Source organism: Rhinatrema bivittatum, chromosome 13, assembly GCF_901001135.1.
Source record: "Rhinatrema bivittatum chromosome 13, aRhiBiv1.1, whole genome shotgun sequence".
Lineage (NCBI taxonomy): Eukaryota > Metazoa > Chordata > Amphibia > Gymnophiona > Rhinatrematidae > Rhinatrema > Rhinatrema bivittatum.
In genome coordinates this window covers 41947828-41969530 of record NC_042627.1, presented here as the reverse complement: position 1 = coordinate 41969530, position 21703 = coordinate 41947828, and the positions used below count along the sequence as shown (strand labels likewise).

The 21703-nt window shown below is 42.0% G+C and overlaps 1 protein-coding gene across 2 annotated transcripts in view; it reads right to left on the bottom strand.

Moving 5' to 3' along the window:
- MYO1E (myosin IE) overlaps positions 1–21703 on the bottom strand; it is a 416393-nt gene that overhangs the window by 245363 nt on the left and 149327 nt on the right. For both annotated transcript variants that reach the window (XM_029574567.1, XM_029574568.1), the window contains exon 2: positions 10512–10655. In XM_029574567.1, coding sequence (XP_029430427.1) covers positions 10512–10655 — 144 coding nt within the window. The remainder of the gene's footprint in view (positions 1–10511; positions 10656–21703) is intronic.

The window sequence follows — 21703 nt, the reverse complement described above, 5'->3', positions numbered from 1 at the left end:
TGGGACTTAGGCGGGTAGTGGGTCAGGTCAGGTAACTGGAACCAGACTAGGACAGTAGCAATACTGTAACTGGGTTCAGGTTCTGGAACCAGGTAGGAACTGTAGCAAGACTTGGGTACTGGAACCAGGCAGGAACTGTAGCAAGACTCGGGTACTGGAACCAAGCAGGTACTGTAGCAGGCAAGAAGGAACCAAGCAGGTACTGTAGCAGGAACGGAGCGATGAAACAGGGAGAGTCGCTCCGGGGCACAACACAACAGGGAACCAGGAGGCTAACCCATTGCAAGGCGAAGACTGGATGGCCGCGGCTGGCTTATCAAGGCCGCGGCATCTGACGTCAGGATTTGGGCGGAGTCAGCACTGGCGGGAAATGGCCTAGAAAAGCGCCCAAGTGGCGCGCGCGTGTCTAAGAGCAGGTCGTCCATGGGAGAGCTCACAGCGGCGCAGCCCCAGCGGGGATGCCGCCAAACAGGCCGCAAACCAGCCCTCTGAAAGCGGGAGCAGGACAGTGAGCACGGAGGTAAGGGCCTGGCCGCGGTGCTCGCAGCCAGAACCGCAACAAATAGAGCCCATCAATGATTAAAGGCTATTGCTGCGTAGTGGCAAGAGATGCTCTATTTAATAAATACAAGAGACAAGCGGAGAAGAACTGAATAGCCAATGAATAAGGACTAAACTATGTATATATATATACAATATATATATATATATATATATATATATATGTATATTTTTGCCTTTTGTTTCATAATAAATTATATTTCTATAATCCTTTTTCTGATTTAATTTTTATATAAACAGAACAAATGAAATATTATGCAACCATAAATACATGAAAAGGCCTAAACTTACAATATATGATTAAAACTGTACTATCCATGTACTATCTATGCAATAGACATTGATGTAAAATATAAAAACTTAAATATCATGGAAACAGTAGACAGTTGGTTTAATTGTCACATGTGAATTCAGCACATCAACATCAATAATAAATAGCACATTTTATCGCTGAAGCAGAAAATTCTAAACATTTGTATACCAGTGTTATCAGTTCATATGAAATCAGAGCTTCTTATGATGATGGCAAGGGCTTGGAGGCAGACACTGCAGAGACTGGGCGAAAGCATGGAGCTTTGGGAAACACCTCATTGTAGGGATAAGGGATTGGAGAATGCTTTGTTCTATGTTATTTTCTGGGATCTATCGGAAGGAATTATTTCAATCAGTTTTGTATGTTGCCTCCAAAACTAGGTTGGCCAATCTGGTAAGCAGAATTTGCTGATGGACTGTACCAAAAGCAGTCAAGAAGTCAAGTAGAGATAATAGTTTTGAACCCTCTTGATTCATGAGTGATGAGTGAGATGAGGACTGTTTCAGCACTGTATCCTAGGTAGAAACCCGATTGCATTTTGTTTAGGCTTTTGGTCTCTGAGGAAGTCTTTCGGTGCCAAATATCTTCCGAATATCTGTTTTTATACTGCCCTTACGGTTCTGCTAATTTATCTTTGAGTTATCCAGCTGTTATTCAGCTTTTTTTTCTCATATTCTCCCACCAGAGACCAAAAACAATTGACCCCTTAAGTTATATCTGTGAACATGGCAGTCTACCTGCCATCATTGCTAATCTTTAATAGAGGGAAAGAAGCAGAACTATTTGTATTCAAATAGTATGCCAGTGAAGTATTATATATACCGTAGATTTTTTGTAATCTCTTTAGGGAGGCAAAATTTCCTATTAATACTGTATGTGCCATTCAACTCTAGATTCATGCATCTCTCTGCAGCATCCAAATGTGCAGACAATTTTTACATTTACAGTACATCTAGATTTACAAAATTCCAAATAATTAGTATGTTATAATAGGTTTTCTAAATCCTGAAGCAAACCATCCATTAAGTAACATAACAATAACACATCCCAACATTAAGATTTGCTATCAGTGTTCTTGGTCTGGTCCTAGAAAGAAATCACCACAAGATACTGCATTAGATTTGAGATTCTGGCAAAAGCAAAGCAAAAAAGATTTAAAAACAAAAAAACAAAAAACTGTAAATAAGTTTGCTTGCACAATTTTGAAATGTACATCTTTTGCCCAAAGACATAATTTCCTGTAACTTCTGTAAAGAGAAGCAATATGTGTAAGCAAACCTTTGTGCCAAAAGCCATGTAGAACTTTTGGGCAGAAGTCCTATAGTGCCTTTCGTATAGGATTTTCCTTGCTTGACTTTTTCCCTTATATAAGTTGCAAGAAAGTAAATCCTGAAGCGAATGCTGCACTATCCCAAACTTGTGCAACCAAACTTGCAGAGTTCTTGCACTTTTTTTTTACTCCAGTTTTGCTTGAAACTTAAATTTGGCTTTTAATCTGTTTTTTTTTTTTGCAGGTTCCATTGTTTCATTTCTTAGGAACTCACAGCTGACTGCTTGCCTGTGCCACCCTGATGAAATTGCTCAGGAATTTAACTCCTCCTTGTTTTTTTAATAATAATTTCAGGATCTCATTAGACTCCCATCTACACCAGGGTGTAAAGTAAACTTCCCAGTGCAAGTCTGGCATGCTCAGATTTTAAGAAAGTGGAATTTCAGAGGCAATTCTGAACACAAGAGATACCATCCAGACTTTAGACGTAAGATGTGCACGAAAATTGTGCACCTAGACTTTCGACTGCAATGACTGAGATACAAATGTTTGAAATTAAAAAGGATGCACAGAAGTCCTGACTCTGACATACCCACAGGCACAGGATGGGAAGGAAGTGAGACATGGGGCACATCTTTCTCTCTCCTAATGTCCTCGTCACAAATCACTGACAAGGTTTGCAGTACACTTTACAGACAGGTAGGAATCTGGTGGGCCACAATGGGAATGCTTTTGCTGGAAATTATGTATGTGAAATTTTGTGAACCACTTTGATGGTCTTTGGACAACTTATGCGGTAAATAAGTGTTTTAAAATAAAATAAATAAAACTATGTCCCCTGCCAAAGGACTCAACTCATTTCACATAGACCGTTTTTTTAAATCCCTAGGGGCCGATTTTAAATCCTACGCACACAGGGTACATTTGTACATGCTACCCGGCGCGCACAAATGTACACCTGATTTTATAATATGTTATAAAATCCAGGGTCGGCGCGCACAAGGGGGTGCACACTTGTGCACCTTGCGCACGCCAAGCCCAAGGGGAGCCCCAATAGCTTTCCCCGTTTCCTCTCCCCCCACCTTTCCCTCCCTTCCCCTATCTAATCCACCTCCCCAGCCCTACCTAAATCCCCCCCACCTTATTCCACGGAGTTACGCCTGCCTCTGGCAGGTGTAACTTGTGCGCGCTGGCCGGCTGCTGGCACGCGAACCTCCGGCACCGCCCCTGGACCGCCGCCCCGCTCCTTTTTCAAAGCCCCGGGACATACGCGCGTCCAGGGGCTTGCGCGCGCCTCTGAGCCTATGCAAAATAGGCTCGGCGTGCGCGGGGGGGGGGGGGGTTTAAAGGGTTATGCGCGCCGAGCATTCTGTAGCAGGATTTGAAAGTGTGAGAGAGAAAGATGACCTAATCTCCCACTGAAAGGCAATGAACTAAGGGCCAGATTTTCAAAGGGGTACGCGCATAAGATATGCGCGTACCCCCCGAAAACCTGGCCCAAACACCCCCTGCGCGTGCTGAGCCTATGTTGCATAGGCTTCCAGCGAGCGCAAAGCCCCGGGACGCGCGTAAGTCCGGGGCTTTCCTGGGGGGGCGTGACGGGGGTGTGTGTTGCGATCCGCACGTCATCGGGGGGCGTGTGAAGCGGCTGGCACGTCATCCGGGAGCGGTGCCGGGGGCGTGGTTTCAGCCCGGGGGCATGGCCGCAGTCTCCAGACCAGCCCCCGGACCGGAACATGGCGCGCGGCAGCCGGCCCGGCGCACGCAAAGTTACGCCTGCCTCGAGCAGGCATAACTTTCGTGACAGAGGTGGGGGGGGTTTAGATAGGGCCGGGGGGGTGGGTTAGGTAGGGGAAGGGAGGGGAAGGTGGGGGGAGATGGAAGGAAAGTTCCCTCCGAGGCCGCTCCGATTGTGGGGAGCTACACACGTATCTATTGAAATCCCGTGTACTCTTGTTCGCGCCTGGTGCAGGAACAAAAGTACACGTTTGCGCAAGTTTATGAAATCTACCCCAAGGGAACTTTTAGAAGCAAGTACTGCAGTGCATAAGTAGTAGCAATTGTTGCTAAAAAGAAGGTGAATTCTCCCTCATGAAAAAGGGAGATTTGGGGGGTTTGTAGAATGATTGAGGATTTGAATTTTGTTGGTTTAGGATGATGCAGATTTTCCTCTCTACCTGAACTGGTACTCTCTTAGGATCAAAGTTATTTCCAAATTTTCATATCTTGACAGATAATTAAAAAAAAAGAAAAAGTAAAATATACACATTTTTATAGTGGCCTGTGGACAAGATTAATTTAAAACCCCAGAAAGTTTCATTTTAATTTGAATTCAAGTTAACCATGTGAGGTTCATCTGCCAGTTATCCCTACAATTTACTCTTAGGGAGAAGGAAAGCATCTAGGACCAATCTAAGCTGAAAAGCTGCCTTAAACAGTTGAAACATGATGATGACGATGTGTAAAATTACACTCTTTCCCTCTAAAACCTTTCACGCATGTACTCCCTGTTCTGTTCACATGTGGAGAAGTTTCCTGTCCTTTTCACTTATGATACTGGGCTTGGCTTCAAATTCCATTCACAGACGGCTAACAGAATTTTGCTAAGGGATCTGCAGCAGCTCTTGGAAAGGCTCGGGGGCAAAACTGAGAAAAATCTGCAGTACAATTTTTGAAATTCTGCTCATGCTAGCCTATTTGTATATATTAAAATAAGTTTTATTTTAATTAATAAGAAAAAAAATCAATTTTTATGAAAAAAGTAAAATGTGTCAATCAAATACAATAGTTCTATAAACTTTGTGGGGTGTACCTGGATCTTTTTTTCATTCATTCTTTCTTTTTTCCAATTCATTTTTTAATCCAACACTCCTTTTTTCTTTTCCTTTCTTCCTTTTCAATTTCTCTCTCTACCTCATTCTCTATTATAACCTGCCTCTTTCTCCCCTTCTGTTATCCATTCCCACCAGCTGCTCTCTCTCAGATCATTTTTCTCTAATTCTTACAAAGTCTTTCTTGGCCACCTTACTTCTAGTCTAATCTGCCCTTCCCAAGATCCCCCTTATCAGTTCTTCTTTCTCTCCTCCCTCCCACCTCTCCAGTTTTTCAGTCTTTTCTACCTCTTCCAACATAACTCTGTCCATCTTTCCTTTCATCATCCTATCCGGCTGTTGTGTCAACCCCCGACTATCAGGATAGGTGCTTCCATTAGGCAAACTAGGAGGATGCCTACAGCATCAAAATTCTGGAAGTGGCAAAATCCCACAAGCATGAGGCCCAGAGGGGGAAAGCCAATTCTGCCAAAGAAGAGAGCGCTGTGCTAAAGCCGATGCCAATAGGTAGGTTGGGGGTAGGGGGTACATGACTGAAGGTTCACCTAGGGCATTAAATACTTTTGCACTGGCCCTGCCAACATTGCCAATTGTGCTGCTGTTGGATAACTCAAAGATAAATTAGCAGAACCGCAAGGGCAGAGGGTGGCAATGGAAAAGAGATCAGTGGAGGCAGCAAAGAGAGCTGGGACAGCAGGAGCAATGGCAGCCAACAGGGATGTTTGTGGATTTACAGCAAGAGACAAGGCCTTAGAAAACTAAGGCCCTAAACATTGGTATAACCCAAACTAACTCATTTGGGTGTTCCCTGCCCAGGAGTAAATAAACTTTATATGAGATTAGTTGCTCCAGGTTGAATGAAATTGCAATCTCCTTCAAATATGAACAAAATGGCAGTAGTGAGTTTAGAGCTAATCCTCCTTTATTACCAATCAGATACACATGTGAAAAGCAGGCACAATAACTTTTCATTGCTGTTTAAATAATACAGAATGATATGCTGAGGGGATAACCATTGGGCTAACTTAGTACCTCTTTCACTAAGGAGTGAATCTTAAAAGCCTGGCACACGCTAAAACCAGAAGATATGTGAGTATGTTTGACCAGCACATGCCGAGCGGATTTCAAAAGCCACCTGCGTACGTGCATATCTCCCAGTACATATACAAGTGAAAAAGCCCAAAATGGGGTGGGCGGTGGGCATGGTCTAGATGGGGCAAGGGCAGGATATGAGCATTCCAGAATTTTATCAAGGAATGTGCGTGTAAGTATTTATGCACACAAGCACGCGCCGGGGTCCCCTGCTGTGTAACTTTACTACTGCTATGAATGGTGTGTAAGTAATAAAAAAAAAATCTAGGCTAGTCAGCGGGGTTTTAGGGGTCAAGGCTAACAGGGGGAAAGGGAGACTATTAAACTATGAGGGTTGGGAAGTCCTATCCCTTAACTGGGCGAACTGGGAACAAACTGGAAAAACTCCCTATGGCTTCGGCATGCGTCCCTTATAAAATTTACCCACTTATGCGATACAGGTGGCATTTGCAGATGCTCATATAAAATTGTGCGCACGTGTACGTGCATACATCCTATTTTATACCACATGCACGTATTTGCGTGTATGTTATAAAATGGCCGCGTCTTAGTGTGAGCTGGCATACGCACATACATATGTGCCCGTGCAGCGGTACCAAAGTTTCTGCCTAAGGGTTTTTACCATAGACACAAAACGGGAGAAAAGCCTTAATGAATCTGGCCCTTAGCCGGATAAGAGCAGGTCTAACTTAGCTGGCTATAACTTATTTGGCTAAGTAGCACCAAATTCAGGGATATTCAGCATCAGAGCTGTGCTGCTAAATATCCTATGTAAATTAGCTGGATAAGCCTTATCCGGCTAACTTACATAAACAGCTGCCTTTGAATATTGAGGCCTTGATATTATGCCTTTTCCTAAATTAGGCCTAAGGCGGATTACAATCAAGTTTCAAGGTATGATAATAAGAAAGCAAAAAAAAAAAAAAATAAATAAAATAAAAAGGCAGAGTGAGAAGGACTTTATGGCTAATATATTTTGGTACTTTTGAAAAGCAATTTTTTTCTGTGTGAAATAAAGAATCTGAGAAGAAAAATGAGTTAGTACTTCTCCTAAAAAAAAAAAAAAAAGTTTAATAGAAAACAGCATTATTCCAGGAAGATATATAACACATGTGTGCACCACTGATCCCAACTGCAAATTCAATACCATGTTTACTAGTATTTGATTGATCTCTTTGGGATGAATTTTCAAAAACATTACCACACATAAAACACGAGTTTATGTGCATAAATGGGTTTTAGATAATTACCTGACTGGGAGGAGGGGAGTTGTATATGTAACAGTATACATAGAAGCAATTCTGCATGTATTTTTATATGAATGGCAAAGAGGCATTCTGGTGGGTGGAGTTGGGTTGTAGATAGCATTTAACTGCATAATTTCAAGTTTCAAAAGTATGCATGCAAATTTGTTCGCGTTTACACTTGCTAACAAACAAGTATAAATGTGTGCATGTATGTTGCGCTAGCTAAAACACATAGTGCCTAATTTTCAAAGAAGACTTAAGTAAGACCACTTTGCAAATTCAGGTCAAAACCCGCTTCTCGGACTGAAAATTATTCTTCCTGAATTGTGTTCTATGCAGAACATAATAAGTGAAACCAAATCAGAGCATTATCTTGGCCATTAAATCCATTGATTTAACCACAGATCCATTAAACCCACCAAGCCTTAGAGCAGTGGTTCTCAACCTTTCTAAGGCCGTGACCCCGAAATACAGTTCCTCATGTTGCGGTGACCCCTCGCCCCGCCCTCGCCCTGCGAGGGCAGGGCGAGGGTGGGGCTTTGGTCATATGGGGGCGGGGTTATGGATGGGGTTGGATTTTAGTGCATACTTATTTATTATGACATTTATAAACAGAACCACCATTCCTCATAAAACAATAAAATTAAGAAACATAAAGCATCAGTTATAATAGTAAAACCATACTAATAAAAGAATATTTTAAAATGACTGATAAATAGAATTTCTATTAATTAAAATCATATACATTTTTATAATTTCCCAAACACCAATAATATTTCAAAACAGCACATATATCAAATAACACACAATAATTAAAACTAATAAGGATTTTAAAAAGCCCCTGCTGTCCATACATGGGAGCTCTTGATTTCCAGTCACCCTGATATTGTCGAGGATTAGGAGGTTATCCTCTCTCTCTCACACATACACTGTCACATACTTACACATTCATGCTCTTATACCCACCATAACCTCTCACTCTCACAGACACTGATACACTCTCAGGGTGTAAGACACTCTCTCCCCCCCCCCCCCCCCCCCCCACTCACACACACACACTCTTACTCCCCTGGATTTTCTCATACACACTCATGCTCTCACTCTTACTGGCTCCCTCACAACCTCAGAGCCTCTCAGATAAAACTCTGTGCAGCAGAAATAATGCTGAATGTTGAGAATTGTGTTATGCAGACTAATCTGGAAAATGCACTAATTTCTACATGAGTCATAATGAATCAGTCCTCAGCTGCAGGCATCAATTGATTATCCTGGCTCCCTTTATGTTTGCCAAATACAGTTCATGTGTAATAGCAATCCTAATTCTCCACCAGATCAAGCTGATTTCACATCCCACTTCATACTTTGTCACCTCCAGCTGAGTCAAACAATTAATCTAATTACTGCCACTGCTGCCACGTGGCTATTGGGGAGGCACTGATTGCTGCTATTGGCACTGAAGCCCATTCTGCTGCCTCCTCTGTGCAGGCCCCGTGGGTTTCCACTTCCTCCATGTTGATCTCGTACATTGTGAGATCTGCCATAGAGAAAGTGCTACTCTTGCACATTCCCAAAGATTACATGTACCAATCAGTAAAAAGTAATTTATTTGTTTTTACATCTGCTTCCCTTTATTTTTTTGCCATTTCCTTTTATATTGCCTTTTTTTCTGTTTCTTTTTCTCTCCACCTGTCGTCTTCCCTCAAACACACAGTCAGGTTCTCATTCTCACATGCATTTCTCTCACACACACACACACACAGGATCTCACTGTCACATGCTCTTTCTGTCATGCAATCATTCATACACACAGTCTCTCACTGGCACAGGCTGTCTGAGTCTCACACACAGGCTCTCTCACACCCCCACATGCTGCCTTGCTCAAGCACAGGCTCTCACTGTCACATGCTGTCTCTTTCACACACACAGAGGCTCTCACATGCTGTCTCTGCAAACACACACAGTCTCTCAATTCACTCTCACACACAATCTCTCAACTCATCTCATACTCGCACACACCTCTCTCTCACCTCTGGGCCTCTTCTTTACGGGTTGCCACAGGATGGGCTCTGCAGCAGCCCTAGTCTTCCCGCCCCGCTGCTCCTCTTTTGCACGCGGCTGATGCGCCTCCTCCTTCCTGCCCGTGCGGCTCCGGCAACATTTGTCTTCCGGGGCAGGGTGGGCAGGAAGTACCGTATTTTTCACTCCATAAGACGCACCTGACCATAAGACGCACCTAGGATTCAGAGGGGGAAAATTAAAAAAAAAAAAAATTGTGCTAAACTGGCTCTGCGTCTGGGCGTCTTATGGAGCAAATTAGGGGAGTGCATAGCTTTTTTTTTTTCTCCCCATTTTGTTTTCGGGTCTGGGGAGGGCCATTTCGGTCCACTCCCCAGATCAGAAAACTCTGGGAACCCCTCCCCCCCCAAAAAAAAAACCCCCATCCCACACTTTAAATTAACAACCCCCACCCTCCTGACTCCCCCAAGACCTGCCGACTTAATTTACCACAACCCCCCACCCTCCTGACCCCCCCCCAAGACCTGCCGACTTAATTTACCGCACCCCCCCCAAGACCTGCCGACTTAATTTACCGTAACCCCCCACCCTCCTGACCCCCCCAAGACCTGCCGACTTAATTTACCGCAACCCCCCACCCTCCTGACCCCCCCAAGACCTGCCAAACGTCCCTGGTGGTCCAGCGGGGGTCCAGGAGCGGTCCGGGAACGATCTCCTGGGCGTGGGCCGTCGGCTGCCAGTAATCAAAATGGCGCCGACGGCCCTTTGCCCTCACTATGTCACTGAGACCGACCAATAGCAGCGGTCGGTCCCAGTGACATAGTGAGGGCAAAGGGCCGTCGGCGCCATTTTGATTACTGGCAGCCGACGGCTCACACCCAGGAGATCGTTCCCGGACCGCTCCTGGACCCCCAGTAGGAGGAGCACCGCGACGCGCTCCCTTTTGGGGTTGGAGGAGGCAGGTCTCCAGCTTCGCCCCGCCTCCCCGCAGCAGCCGCGGCGCCGCAGACCGGCAAAAAACCCCAACGGCCCGGTACTGGTCTGCGGACCGGGCTGTTGGGGTCGGTCTGCAGACCTGTTTTGGTCGAACGACCAAAACACAGGCGACCCCTGTGTTTTGGTCGTTCGACCCCCGCCGGGGTCGCGACCCACAGGTTGAGAACCGCTGCCTTAGAGGATACAAAAATGTAATCATCCATGTATCGTTTCTTTAGGTTTTCCACAATGGCATCTTCTGTGATTTTGGCCAGGAGAACCATATCATCCACGCCACTCTGCTTGACATTGTGACTCTGCCAGTGGTATCGAAAGTGACCCTTACTGCCCTGTAAAAGAAATAAACAGGAATATAAAACTAATGTCTTCCCTAATATTTAAATCGTAAGCTCATTTTGTGATATACAGAATTCTAAATTACCCTTCTGTCTTATCTTCTGACCTCAGATACATGTAATTTCCCTCCTCACAGAAGAGTTAGCTACTAAACTGTTACTGAAGTCATAAGTAGCAAATGTTTTTTATATTATTGGCTTAGTGCATTTTGGAGGCAATTTTCAAACTGTTAACGCTGAGACAAAGACCACATGAACATTTTACCTGCAGGCTTTACAATAATTTTCAAAATGAAAGTACACATGGACTTTCGCTTTGAAACTTGCTGGATAACTTTATGCAAAGATAGCGGATTAGGTTTCAAAGTTATCCGGGTATATATACCCGGATAACTTTATTTATATTCAGTGGGATGTTTATCCCACTGAATGTCCCAGATAACTTATCCGGCTAACTTTAACAAAAGAAGCTATCCACTGAATGTTTTTTTTTTCAAATGACCTCAATGAGTCTAGCATCCTTTTCCTGGGTGGAAACTCCTAATTTTCAACCCAACATTGTTTATATATAGTTAGGAGTATTTTTCCAAAATTCAAAACTAAGCAGACCAATGCGTTTAAACACTCACTTTCTTACAGTATATTAATGTACTATCAGAAATAGCTTTTCAATGCAGAAAAAAATAGGGTGTCCTATACTCTGCACTATATGCCCAGAATAGTGTGCTATGCTCCCTCTCTGGCCATATTCAAATCCCACCTAAAGACCCATCTTTTTGAGGTTGTTTTAAAATCTTAAACCCTGGCTCTCTATCACAACCTTGTTGTTTTGAACTATGTTTACTATAATAAATCAGTAAAAAGTCATTGTTGACATTGTTTTTTATTATAGCATGTTCATGTCCCTAGAAGAGGTTATAAATTTAATTAACTGCTAGAACAAATGAGATTTAGATTCTATTTCACAAGAAATACACCTGCAAGTTATCAACTATGTAGGATTTAACAAATTTAGAAAAGTATATTTCTTTTTAGAATATATATAAGTTCTGAATGGATACTTTCGGGTAGATTTTCTAAGGTGCGCGCGTGTCAATGTGCACCCGCTTCCCAGCGCGCGCATGTTATAAAATTGTACGGCCGCACGCACATGTGCGCCAGATTTTGTAATCCGTGCACGCATGTACATGTGGCACGCGCAAGGGGGGATACAGTTTTGCAATGCATCCCGGCCTTCCCTAGTTCCCTCCCAGTCTGCACCAATTAAGGAGCGGACTGGGAGGGAACTTTCCTACCGCCTACCCTAACCTCCCTTCCCCTTCCCCTCTCCTCCCCACCCCCTAAATGTAACGTACCTTCCTTTTTTTTTGTTTTGTTTTTTAAGTTGCTGCTCCTCTGGAGCAGAAGCAACTTGCGAGCGCCAGCAGTTGGCTGGTTCGCGCTTCCCCGGCACAGCGGCAAATGGCTGCTGTGCCGGCCGCCTCCAGCCCCGCCCCTCCCCCTGGACCACCCCCTTTACAGGACCCGGCACTTAATCGCATACCGGGGTTTACGCACGTGACCGGGCCCGTTTGAAAACAGGCCCGGTATGCATAAGGCCTGGCCATGCGCAGGGCTAATTTAAAATCTACCGGTTTGTGAGCAGAATAGTGAGTGCATAGTAATATAGAGACCAAAATTTAAAAAGCTGAATTCCTAAATTTAGGCTCCAAAGTTAGATGCCTATTTTCAGCTGAAAATTCACCTGACTTTAGGAAAATGAATTCCAGCCTAAATTTAGGCTTCTGAGTTACATGATCCTAGATTTAGGTTTTTAAGTTAGGTACCCAGTGCTTAAAAATAGTAATAAAAACTAGGACTGTGCATTTGGATGATCAGGTCATCTGAACCGAATGGGTGGCTGTTCCGGGTTCAGATCATGCACAGTGGTATTCTGCTCAGGGGCTCTGACCTGGGGGGGCTAATCTCACTGAAGTCTACACTGGGGGCTACCTGAGAAGCTTATTTCCTGCGTGCACTCAAGACTACCTCAGGGACTTATCCAATAGGCTAAGAGAGAATTTGAAAAGAAGTTGGCTGTAGAGGCAAAAACTCACAGTAAAAACTTTTTAAAATATATCCGAAGCAGAAAGCCTGTGAGGGAGTCAGTTGGACCGTTGGATGATCGAGGGGTTAAAGGGGCACTTAGAGAAGATAAGGCCATCGCGGAAAGATTAAATGATTTCTTTGCTTCGGTGTTTACTGAAGAGGATGTTAGGGAGGTACCCGTAATGGAGAAGGTTTTCATGGGTAATGATTCAGATGGACTGAATCAAATCACGGTGAACCTAGAGGATGTGGTGGGCCTGATTGACAAACTGAAGAGTAGTAAATCACCTGGACCGGATGGTATACACCCCAGAGTTCTGAAGGAACTAAAAAATGAAATTTCAGACCTATTAGTAAAAATTTGTAACTTATCATTAAAATCATCCATTGTACCTGAAGACTGGAGGATAGCAAATGTAACCCCAATATTTAAAAAGGGCTCCAGGGGCGATCCGGGAAACTACAGGAAAAATAGTGGAAAGTGTACAAAACATCAAAATCACAGAACATATAGAAAGACATGGTTTAATGGAACAAAGTCAGCATGGCTTTACCCAGGGCAAGTCTTGCGTGAGGCAAGACTTGCCCTGGGTAAAGCCATGCTTTACCCAGGGCAAGTCTGCTTCACTTTTTTGAAGGAGTTAATAAACATGTGGATAAAGGTGAACCAGTAGATATAGTATACTTGGATTTTCAGAAGGCGTTTGACAAAGTTCCTCATGAGAGGCTTCTAGGAAAAGTAAAAAGTCATGGGATAGGTGGTGATGTCCTTTCGTGGATTGCAAACTGGCTAAAAGACAGGAAACAGAGAGTAGGATTAAATGGGCAATTTTCTCAGTGGAAGGGAGTGGACAGTGGAGTACCTCAGGGATCTGTATTGGGACCCTTACTGTTCAATATATTTATAAATGATCTGGAAAGAAATACGACGAGTGAGATAATCAAATTTGCAGATGACACAAAATTGTTCAGAGTAGTTAAATCACAAGCAGATTGTGATAAATTGCAGGAAGACTTGTGAGACTGGAAAATTGGGCATCCAAATGGCAGATGAAATTTAATGTGGATAAGTGCATATAGGGAAAAATAACCCATGCTATAATTACACAATGTTGGGTTCCATATTAGGTGCTACAACCCAAGAAAGAGATCTAGGTGTCATAGTGGATAACACATTGAAATCGTCGGTACAGTGTGCTGCGGCAGTCAAAAAAGTAAACAGAATGTTGGGAATTATTAGAAAAGGAATGGTGAATAAAACGGAAAATGTCATAATGCCTCTGTATCGCTCCATGGTGAGACCGCACCTTGAATACTGTATACAATTCTGGTCGCCGCATCTCAAAAAAGATATAATTGCGATGGAGAAGGTACAGAGAAGGGCTACCAAAATGATAAGGGGAATGGAACAACTCCCCTATGAGGAAAGACTAAAGAGGTTAGGACTTTTCAGCTTGGAGAAGAGACGACTGAGGGGGGATATGATAGAGGTGTTTAAAATCATGAGAGGTCTAGAATGAGTAGATGTGAATCGGTTATTTACTCTTTCAGATAGTAGAAAGACTAGGGGGCACTCCATGAAGTTAGCATGGGGCACATTTAAAACTAATCGGAGAAAGTTCTTTTTTACTCAACGCACAATTAAACTCTGGAATTTGTTACCAGAGGATGTGGTCAGTGCAGTTAGTATAGCTGTGTTTAAAAAAGGATTGGATAAGTTCTTGGAGGAGAATTCCATTACCTGATATTAAGTTCACTTAGAGAATAGCCACTGCCATTAGCAATGGTTACATGGAATAGACTTAGTTTTTGGGAACTTGCCAGGTTCTTATGGCCTGGATTGGCCACTGTTGGAAACAGGATGCTGGGCTTGATGGACCCTTGGTCTGACCCAGTATGGCATTTTCTTATGTTCTTATGTTCTTATGTTCTTAATATAAACACACAAAATTACTGAGATTATACCTGGGGGCCTGAACCCAGGATCTTATTCCCTACACAAACTTTGATTCAGTAATCACAGTTCCAGGTTCTTAGGAAAGTAAGTTTATTTGAGCAATAGGAGGATAGAACAAATAAAATCAGATCATACAGAAGATGTAATGGCAGATAATAACAATTGCAACATATATATATATTAAAAGCTTACATGTTTCTAAAGGATCAGCCTGTGCTATCACATCCAGAGTGCACTCTCCCTGTCTCTAGCTGTTATTACTCCTTACACTAAAATGCTTGGGAAAACTGTTCCCTCCCTCTGAGTTCTCATCAATTTCAGGCGTAGCTGTGTGGCCTTCATTCTCTCTCCGGCTTTAATATAAATTAATTACTTGCTTTCTCATCATAGACCTACTGGAATAACTAAAATAAACAGACTCTTGCCTGTTCGTAAACATTTCACAGTGTGAAACAGTAAATAGGAGTTCACTCAGAGGTTAGCCTGTGGCCTTCAAACTAGTCTGTGTCTGAGTGAAAACTCTGAATCCATACAGCCTAACCTCTAAATACATCCTCAGCAAAAGTAACAAAAAATGACTCTAACAGCACCTTCCCCCAAAATTTTGAATCCATTGTGTCTCATTTGGTTCGCGGGCCCATTAAAATCTAAGATGGAAGCAAAGCTAGACAGAGCGAAGCCAGTTGGAAATGGGAAAAGGAATGAGCTCCAATCATATTTCAGTACTTTTTCAACCAGCCTATAGCAGCTGGCAGCTGCACAGTTTGAATTCATAATATTTTTTAAGTGAAAGTGAAACTAACCACTGAGCAGGCATGACCTTTTGTTCTCAGTCATTCCTCTGATGGATCTCAGAGAGAAAAGACAGATATTTTGAAGCTCCTTGCTTCAAAGTTCCAGCGTTAAAGAAAAAATTAGCAAAAAAGCTTTACAGTCATTGTCATTGTGTCCTAAACGTGCTGCTAGCAGCAGAAGAAACTGTCATATCTTTGTCTTATCAGCAGGATAAGACTGCATTTTTCTTATACAATAGGCAGGCAGCGTGTGTCAGTGTATGTAAAAAACATACAGAGAGACTGATTTTCTCTTATATATGCAGTGTGGTCAGTGACTGACCATGAAAGGGAAAAGCTTGCTTTCTCACTGTAAAAGAATCAACGATACTATACTAATTGTTCTGTGTGTGACTCTTGCACTAAGTTCTAGCAAGCATGCCTTGGAGTGTTGATGCAACTGTGCTTGCTGCTAAAACCCTCACTCAGTGATGATTGCATACAGCTCAAGCTATGCTTTGGGGACTTCATTTCACTGTTTGTGCTGTTTGTCTCTTGTTTAATGCTTTAGATGTTTAGGATGTTTATACCACTGTTTGTGCTGTTTTGCCCCTCTTATAGTGGCTATGGCTCTTCATGCTAATGTTGCTGCCATCTGCCCCTATTTTGGTGCTCTGGGTTGTTTATGCCACTCTTGGTGTCTTGGGGTGCTGTTGCCAATGCTTGCCAGCAGGTTTCATAACAGATGGAAAACCACAGAGTCAAAAATGGGATGCACTATTCCCCTATTGACTTTAATGGAAACAAATGAAATGGATAACAATGTGAAATGAAAGAGCTCAAGAGGTATAGCTAACTTTCCCTGGGAGCACTGGTACACTTATGTACATCCCTATGCTCCCAGCATCTTTCTTAAAGGGCCTGTGTGGCTCACAGACTCTCCCCCCATATCTGATGTTTAGAAACCTCTGAGGTGCACTATTGACCCCCCTCTCCCCCATTCCTTCTTCCCTGCTGTACCTGGAAGCGGCTGAACTGTAAACAGCAAAAAAAAAATAAAAAATTTTATATATATATATATATATATATATATATATATAAATAAATGGATGCATGGAGATTAATGCTAGCATTTTATAAACTGTGCAGTGGGAATTGCACAGTTTATAAAATACAGCATATTTCTGCTCCAAAAATAAGCACATATTTTAGCATATGTCCAATGCAAGAAAACGCATACTTTTTCTACCAGTTTTATAAATATATGCAAATATATTTTATATGCAAAATAATCATGACACTGCACGAATAAAAACGGAGGCAGGTATTTTATAAGGAATGCCTGTATGCTGTTTTAAAAACACTTACGTCCATGCGTACTTGGTATCAATACTTTCACTAGTTAGCCCAAGTCCTTCTCCAGTTTACCTTGCCCTTCTAGCACTTCACCTTGAATTTCCACCAGTCACCCAGCCCTCCCACCCAAAACCTGCTAACAACAGACAAGGCAAACTTCATATATGCAAGTCAATTAGCAGGTGGAAAAGCATACAAATAAGTTCAGTAAGTTATGTGCATATATCTCTTACAAAATAGAAACTACCATGCGGACTTCTGAACCCTGCCCTTGGAACGATCCTAGAATGCTTCTTTTTGACCCTGGTAAAATGTACACGTGAAACTAAAAATATGCACATTCTCTCGATATTTATAAAATAGCATAAATGTGCTACTTCACAAAAATATGCTATTTTTGCACACAGAACTCCTCTGAAAACTCATCTTTATGCATTTAAATGCAAAATCCTACAAACTTTGCTTCCAGGGAACCATGAGTAAAAAAATTATGCATAAAGGTCCCTACATGTTTACTTTTATATATGGCATATATATGACAGGCAGTTTTCTTAAAGCCTATTTTGTCAGGCAAGCTCTGTTTTACCTGAGTCATGGGTTTGAAAACTTCCTGTTCGATATGAGTGTAAACTTAGGCTCATATAATTTATATGCACATAAGTTTACCCTGACTGAGTGGAAGTGGACCTAGAGTGGAGTTGGGAAGACGTTTGGATACGTGTAAGTTTGCTTTGAAAATTTATGTATTTGAAAATAATTAATATACTGCTTAGGCAAAGTTCAAAGCAGTTTACAATACATGCATACATAAAACATAGAAACATAAAAACATAACGGCAGAAAAAGACTGTATGGCCCATCCAGTCTGCCTGTCTATTCAATTAATTTAGCATTATAATTCTCATCTCTTATTTATAGATCCCCTGTATTCATTCATCCTTTGCTTTCGTGAATTCAGAGAATGAATTGATATCCACCACCTCTACTGGGAGGCTGTTCCATGCATCCACCACCTCTCTGTAAAAAAATATTTCCTAAGATTATTCCTGAGTCTCCCCATTTCAACCTCATTGCATGACCCATCGTTCTACAGCCTCCTTTCTGTTGAAAAATGCTCCCCTCCTGTGCATGGAAATATTTGAAATACTATATTTGAATGTATCTGTCATCTCCCCTATCTCGCCTTTCCTCTAGGGTGTACATGTTTAGATCTTTATGTCTATCCCCCATATGCTTTAGAATGAAGACCAATGACTATTTTAGTAGCCACCCTCTGAATCGACTCCATCCTGTTTATATCCTTTTGAAGGTGTGGTCTCCAGAATTGCACATAGTATTCCAAGTGAAGTCTCACCAGGGAACTATAAAGGGGCAAAATCACTTCCCTTTTTCTGCTGACCATTCCTCTCTCTATGCAGCCAAGTATCTTTCTGGCTTTTAATGTCACTTTATCCACCTGTTTTGCCATCTTAAGATCATCAGATACAATTACCTCAGACCTCATTCTTCCTTTCTGCATATAAGAATTTCACTTCCCATACTGTATCTTTCCCTTGGATTTTTGCACCCTAAAAGCATTACTCTGCATTTTTTAGCATTAAATCTTAGCTACCAGACAGTAGACCATTTCTCGAGTTTCGCTATAACCCTCCTAATATTCTCCACACCTTCCTGGCTGTCCACCCTGTTACAGATTTTGGTATCATCGGCAAAAAGATGAACCTTTCCCGACAATCCTTCTGTTATATCGCTCACAAAAATGTTGAAAAGAACCAGTTCAAGGACTGATCCCTGAGGCACACAATAGTAACACCCCATCCTCACAGAAAACTCCATTTATCACTCTCCTTTGTCACCTCCCACTCAGCCAGTTTCTAATAAGTCTTCTGTGTGGAACCATGTCAAAGACCTTGCTGAAATCCAAGAATGCTACGTCTAGCGTTCTCCCTTGATCCATCTCTCTGGTCACCCAATCAGATCAGATTTGCTGACAAGATTTTCCTCTGCCTTGGATCTTGCAATCCATTGGATTCCAAAAATTGCACTGTCTTCCAGTTTAGCAGCAATTCCATTAGTTTGCTTACCACAGATGTCAGACTAACTGACCTGTAGTTCCCAGCCTCCTCCTTACTTCCATTTTTATGAACAGAAATCATACCCGCCCTTTTCCAGGCTTCTGGACCTACTTCAGACTCTAAAAATGATAAAAAAACACAACAGAGTAAAAGAATATAATCAAATTAAAACATGAAAATATACTGAACCCATTTTATCATCTCGCCAACTATTTTAAGGATTAAATGCTAACTTAAACAAATGAGTTTTTAGGAGTTTGTTAAAGATTTTAATATATGTAAATTTCTCAGTTATCCAGGTAAAGAATTCTAAAGTACAGGTCCTGCTATAAAAAGGCTCTTTCAAATGTCTTTTCAAGACGAATGATTTGAAAGAAGGAACTAGAAGCCATGCTTGAGACAAACATAGCGACCGAGGAGGACAATAAATATTCTAAAAAGCACCTGTGTGTATTTACTGACTTTCTTATGTGTGCTTCACAAAATTACCTCCAAAATGGGCTCGACTCCCTATGTGACACTCAAAGACTGAAATAGGCTCAGAAACAAGAGACACAGAGAATTGGAGGTAGTGAACAGAGTAAACCAGGACCCAATTAATTGTTGGAAGCTGTTACAAGACATAACAAAAAAAATCAGTGGATGGGAGGGTTATCTAAGTACACAGCAGGATATGATTTCCAAGAGAAATCCAGTGGGGAGGCAGAATTTCACAAACTGCTCATCAGATGCCTAGAAATATAAACTCCATAAAAGGCTAAGCTAAAATGAAATATGTTATAAGTACAATGTAACACTGGAATATTTTCAATAAAAATTACGTTAAAAAAAGCAACGCCAATGAAACTAAGACAGAGTAAAATAAACATTTCCACAACAATCCCAGAGATGGACAAAATCACACTTGAATTGCAAAGAATATCTTTTTACATAAATGTAATTCAACTCATTTCAGTGGATATTTAATAAATTAAGGGGCCTACATTGGTTAATTCCTGTGGTATTCACTAAAGTACACTACCTGAGTATCATGATTTATTGAATACCACAATACGAGTGCTTCTTGTGGACAGGAACACATGGCTATGACCGGCTGCATTAAAGCCAGCATGTTCCTGGCCATGTGAAAGCACAATCTCAGTTATTTGAGCCGCAACTGTGAAAGGAGCAGCTAGCTTCAAGTTAGGCAACACCCAGTCAAAATAACTCCCTCAGAAAAGATAAACGTTCATCTGCACATGCAAGGCAAAGCAATCCTCAGGTCATGTTGAATTATCACGCCAGAGGAGCCGGAGTGACTAGGGATCGCTCCTGCCCCAGAGGCAACTTGGAGTAGAGGGAAGTTTGGGCTGAGATGTTTTAGATGTTTGGGGGGGGGGGGGGATTCCCACAGGGGCTTATAGTGAGGGCTTATTTTGAGGTGCTTGACCTTTACTAGGTCTGGGGGACTTTGAATGGGTGGAGGAAGTGATCAAACCTAGCCTCACCTTTCATAACTACGGCCCCTGGTTGAGCACTGGTGTGGGCATTAGTAATGCCCAGGCCACGAAAGTTAACCTTCACTCATGGGTAGCTTTAATGTGGCTTATGCAAGCTATTGCGGGATATAATGCTGGAAATAACTACACCTTATTTCCTAGCGTTATGCCTGCGATAGCTATGCGTTGTGCTTGAAATGGGATTTTTCGCAAATCCTGTTTCAGGCAGGGAGAGTGGATAGCACCAGGAAGAGAGTGCATTAAGCTAGGGCGAGTACATTGTAGAAATCTCATCTTTCTGTACCTTTCCTCATTCCAATTCACATCAACTCTTGACTGATGTGTACTGTGCTGTTGGTACATCTGACTGAGCATGTAAAACTGCCCCCCAAACCGTAGACCACCACCAAAACCTCACCTCGAGTTACTAGATGACCCTCCTATAGTGGTATAAATAGATGACTCATATGAGAGATTTATAATGAGTCTCTCTCTCTCTCTCTAGCCAGGAGCAGCCCACAACAAGGACATGCCTGTCTAGGCACTTCACATGCTGCAAAGATGAAAATATCATTATTTTCATCTTTGATTTGATTTCAAATAGATTAAAAACGTGGCTATTCAAACAAGCCTTCTCTGACCACACCTGAATCACAACTACATTTGCAAAGAAGGTTGTCACTCCTGACTTGTAAATAACTATTAACTTATGATATTAAACTTCTACTGCCTCTTCTCTCTGGTCCAAGTTCCATTACCCCTGTTCATTGTAACTGTAACTCCTCTGCACCAGATTCAGTTATTGTATTTTCTGCACACCCTGTTTGAATGTAAACCGGCATGATGTGATTTTATCATGAAGGCCGGTATATAAAAAACCTAAATAAATAAATAAAAATAAATAAAATCATGGGTGTGATTACCTATGTGAAGCGCTAAAAAAGCATACATTGTGGTAACTAAAAATCCTAAACACACTCCTTTTTTAACGCAGGCATTATTCATGTGAAATTTATAGCATTTTTATGAATTTAGGGGTTATTCGGCTAAGTGGCGCTGAATATTGACCCCTTAATTTTTATTTTTTCAAAATTATTAAGCCACAAAGAAACCCAGTTTGAGCATCTGAAATATAATGAAAAGAAGGAAGTACAAGGAAACCCATACTGAAAGATTGTGCCCGGCTCACGTTAGCTCATTAGTGCTTCTAACACGTTAATCCTGTTTTAACGCATGATAAGGCTGCAATAGCATTAATGAATTTAGAAAATAGACCTCTAAGATGCACAAAGCAAAACATAATTATAATAGTAAA